The sequence below is a fragment of the Rhincodon typus genome, unplaced genomic scaffold (assembly GCF_021869965.1).
Source record: "Rhincodon typus isolate 14 unplaced genomic scaffold, sRhiTyp1.1 hic_rhity00002109, whole genome shotgun sequence".
Taxonomy (NCBI): Eukaryota; Metazoa; Chordata; class Chondrichthyes; order Orectolobiformes; family Rhincodontidae; genus Rhincodon; species Rhincodon typus.
The window spans coordinates 3253-8100 of record NW_025967747.1 but is presented as its reverse complement, the minus strand read 5'-3'; the positions used below and the strand labels follow the sequence as shown (position 1 = coordinate 8100).

The following is a 4848-nucleotide window of genomic DNA, read 5'->3' as shown; positions in this document are numbered from 1 at the left end:
TATTCCGTTTACGCTTTATTCCGTTTACGCTTTATTCCGTTTACGCTCTTCTCTTTGTCACACAAGTCCCACACCCTGACATAAATGCCACCCTTTCCCAGCTATTTTCAGTTCTGATGAGGGGTCACTGGACTCAAAACATTCACTCTGTTTTCTGTCTACATACGCTGCCAGACCTGCTAAGGTTCTCCAGCACTTTGTTTTATTTGCTGGATTACATTCTTGTGAAGCCCCTTTGCTTCACTGGAGTTAAGCTGCTTATATGAATGCAAAATATTGTTGCTCAGCAGCATGAAATTATCTAGCAAACATTTTAAAAAGAATGAGATGCCAAACTCAAGGTGAGAGAAAGAAAAAAAATTGCATCTTATACTCAGCAGACCTTCCTGAAGAAACACCAATTAGGGCAAACAGGTTCATTCCATTTTTAATCCACCTTCTCATGTATTTTAACAACAGTAAGACAGTATCTCACTGAACAGTTTTATATACGCTATGCTCTTCAGCCAACATAGAACAAACCCTTCGGCCAATTTTTACCTCATTTTGAAGCTTCTGGTTTTTCAGTGTGTATTCTTCTATTTCTATCAACATTTCAGCTTTCTGTTGATCCAACATATTTTTTTCCTTCATCACCTTCTCTAATAACTGTCCAGCCTCTTCAACTTTTTTGGAAGCCTAGAAATACAAGGAATATCCTAATTTAAAGTGATTGTTTAAAAAGTCACTAAAACATGATACCAGAAAATTCTAAAATTCATATAGACTGATTAAGTTAATTGATGTCTTGTACGTAATGTAAGTCTGATTTGAAAAACAGAGGTTTTATGAAACATAGTATTTGTTTTTAGAAATTTTAATCACTTTTTTGTCCTGACATTCCATAAAATCAAGTGGAATGTCAATCACAATTCCACTAAACACTTGAAAATTTTGCAGAAAATGTGTGCAACAAATTTAAAAATTCTGATGTGTCAGATCCAGCGTGATGGCAAATGTGCAATTAATTTTTTACAAGTTAAATTATTAATTTAGAAAAGCATAGTTAAAATTCTCAGATCAGAAACTGCCAACAGGGACAAGATATTGCTTTAAAATTAATTACATAATAATTTACCACATTACTTTGTTGCCAACTCTGTGTATTCATTTAACTTGCTTAAATTTAGCTTAAATGTACAAACTCATCTTTCAAACAAAAGGAACACATACTAATCTATGCTTTCAATGCGCACTGGCACCCCTAGTGTTTTATCAAGTGGCACTTTGTCATGACTTAACTGGACTGGTGAGCATTCACACAGATGTAGCGCAGAAATAACTTGTTAGGCCTTTTCAGCAATTAAGACTCAAGCACATTACTGTGTCCTGAAATCAGACAATAAAACCAGGCAAAAAATGGCCAGTGACCTTGCTTCATAGACATTTGTCAACTAAATATGTTCTGATTAAAATTTGGTGTTTGCAAGGTTATCACTACAAATACCAGCTTCTTAAAGTTAGTTTATATTTCTCAGCTGCTGTGGTGAGATTTAAATTCAAGCCTCCAATATTAAAAAAAAATATCTTTTGATTACTAGCCCAGCAACATAATCACTATGGAACCAAACTTCCTAATGGGTACATGAGCTCAACAGCTTTACACTTGCATATTTCTGCTTAATTGCTTCAAATTGTTCTTGTTTTTGTTGAAATTAGCTGTTGGCAGTAAACACTGATTTCACTGTGATTAATTGAAAAGTTAAGATTTAGAAAAAAGTGCATTCTGCATAAAACAAAATTCTGCCAAGATCAGGACTTTTTTGTTAAAAAACAATAAATTCTATGGCTGAGGACGATCAGTCTGTTAAGATTGAGAACTTGATAAATAGTCCTTTTGATAACTTGAACACGACAAAAATTAACTTAGTTTGGTTAATGAACAGAAAAAAGCCTAAACATTTTTCATTTTAATATATATTCACATTTAAAGCTTCATTTTATCCACAATCCTGAACAATAATTTTGTGTACAATGCAATTCAGGGAGAGAGATTCTGGATTTAAGATGAATAATCTGTGCAAATTACCCACACCATTTATTGAAGTGAGATGCCACAAAAATCATTTCCCAGAATTAAATTCAATCTAAAAACAGTTATAGTGTTAATGATGATCAGAAAAGTAGAAAACTAAATCTGTTAGTGCACTCATTAGTAAACAAAAGTGCCCACAACTTTCTGGACTTATCTGAATATTTATATTTGGTACCTCAATTTTCTCTGATAAAGTAATATTTTGATGAATCTGAAGATCTTTTAGTTTGGAAGCAAGATTTTCTTCATGTTCCAGCAACACCTCCTTTTCGCATAGCAGCTGTTGGAATTTCGATACAGCTTCTATACGGTCCTGAGCAGAAACAGCAGCCTCTTCACGTACCTTACACAGGGAGTCAACTAGCTCAACTTTCATTCTAACAAGCTCTTCTTTTTCTGTATGTAGTTTTTGTACTGTAGCCAGTAAATTATCTTTCTCCTCCCGGAGCTTTAACTGTTCCAAGTCGGATACCTTCTGGCTGCTGCGGAATTCATCCAGGAGTCTCGAAATATTGCATTGTGAAACCTCAGTCTCTAATTTTTCTTTTGTTACTATATCAAGCTCTTTCTTTAGCTGTTCAACATTGGACATCAGCCTATTTTTCTCAACTATTAGGTCTTCTTTCTCACCAGCAGACTTCTTTAGTTCAATATCAATGATCTCTTTTTCTTTTACTAGCAAGTCTCGTTGTGAAAGTAGTTCATCATTTTTAGCTCTAAGGGCATCTGTTTCTTTCTGCAATAACTGGAAATGATTTTCAAGTTTTGAATGAGCCATAATGAGAGACTCTTTTTCCACTTTTGCTGCATTCCTGTCTTGTATTAGTTGGCTCTCAAATAATCTCACCTGTTCATTCAATTTACTGAATTTCTCCTCTAATTCCACCTTTTGGGCAGTAAGATCTACATTTTCAGAGCACTGCTCCTGAAGCTCAGCTACGAGTGTCTGCTTCTCCTGCAACAAGCAGAATCTCTCTGAATCCACAATTTTTTTGCTGTTCTGAACTTCATCCAAAAGTGTAGACAAATTTGATTTTGAGACCTGGAGTCCTTCATTTTCTTTGGTCAGTTGGTCAATTTCTTTCTTTAAGAACTCAATGTTGCTGAGCAGCCGATCCCATTCTGCATCTCTGGCTGTATTTTCAGTGATGAGCTGCTGTTGTTGTGATTTAATTCTAGCTATCTCGCCTGAAAGAGCTTCATTTTCTGACAATTGCACATTGCTTTTTGTTTCTAAGGTTTCCTTCTCTCTTTGTAAAGATTCACAATGAGTATTGAGCTGTGTCTGTTTCAGCCTAAGTGAATCTCTCTCTGTTTTCAGTGCATCATTTTCTTCATTGAACTTTTTCTCAATGTTGGCTGTCTCCTCAAGGGATTTCTGTAGCTTTGCAAACAACTCATTTTTTTCCTTAGCAAGTTCATCCCTTTCCACAGTCAGTTTTCTTTGAGATGTTGTCAGCACTTCCTTCTCTTGGACTAGCTGGACACGTTCAGAGTCTGTTACCTCCCTACTACTCTTAATCTCGTCCAAGAGTTTTGACAGGCTGGAGATGGAGGCCTTATGCTCTGCATTTTCTTTCATATATTTTTTTATTTCTTCCTTCGAAAGATCACTATAATTCTGCAGTTGGTCCCTTTCATTAATTAAGGCTTGCTTTTCATGGACAATCTTCTGAAAATTTAAACTGAGATTTCTGTTCTCATTCTCAAGAGTTTCCTTCTTAGATGCAAGATCATTATTTGCTGATTGGAGCAGATTTTTCTCCTTAGCTAAAAAGTCATACTGAGCTTCAAGCTTTGAGTATTTCAGTAAATCAGAGTCCTTTTCGACCATCAGGTCATTTCTTTCTTTTGTCAATTTCTCAAGAGCAATGGCTGTCTCTGTACATGATTTGCGGAAATTTTCTGCAATCTTTTCCTTTTCTTTTGCAAAATCATCTTTTTCTGTAATTGCTGCCCTATAGGCTGATAACAACTCTTCCTTTTCTTGAAGCAGCTGTGCTCGTTCACAATCTACTACTCTGCTGTTTATCTGAATTTCTGCCAGTTGTTTACTTACGTTGGACTGAGAGTCTTGGAGAGCTTCATTTTCTTTTGTTAACTTATCAAGTAGTTGCTGCAGATATTTTGTTTTTATAAGAAATTGTTCCTTTTCAGTTTCTAAAGTTTCCTTTTCCATAATAAGTTGTTGCTGTTTACACTCAAAATCCTGCCTTTCTTCTAAAAATGCTGTTTTTTCCAACTGCAATTCCTTGTTCTTTGATTCTAACACTTGCTGGTCTTTCTGCAAGGAAATATACTGCAACTTCAGTTCTGAAAGTTCAGAGAATAGGGACTCTTTCTCGTATTTTACTGCATCTCCTTGCTGGATCAGCTTTTCTTTATCCCCCTTCAAAGCTCTCATATCCTCTGTTATTTGCTCATACTGAGACTTGGCTGTTGCTAGCTCGAAGGTTAAAGACTTCAGAATTTAAGTGGAGAAAAAGGAAATAAGAACATAGTCAAGCAGACAAATGAAAACAGCATGGATTAAAGACAATACAAAAAGTGAAATGTGCTGCTCAAGCATAAAATAAAAAAAACCCAATGTGTCCTTGGAATTTCTCAGCAGATTTATGGAGGAAGAAAAAAATGCACTGACCTACATCACAGTGCTTAAAGCTAGAAAAAACTTCCAAAACGTTTAGTGCAATAATCTTTACTAACTTTACATTTTAAGGGAACAGTATCAAACATCTTGGCAGTAAAGTTTAATAACTCCTAAAAATGGATGC

The 4848-nt window shown here is 35.3% G+C and overlaps 1 protein-coding gene across 1 annotated transcript in view; it reads right to left on the bottom strand.

Moving 5' to 3' along the window:
• LOC125481426 (CAP-Gly domain-containing linker protein 1-like) overlaps window positions 1-4367 on the bottom strand; it is a 10289-nt gene extending 5922 nt beyond the window's left edge. Inside the window, exons 1-2 of the mRNA XM_048592960.1 lie at window positions 2418-4367; window positions 541-678 (exon numbers count right to left, since the gene is read on the bottom strand). Coding sequence (XP_048448917.1) covers window positions 541-678; window positions 2418-4253 — 1974 coding nt within the window. The 5' untranslated portion in view covers window positions 4254-4367. The remainder of the gene's footprint in view (window positions 1-540; window positions 679-2417) is intronic.
• Between the last annotated feature and the right edge of the window lie 481 nt (window positions 4368-4848).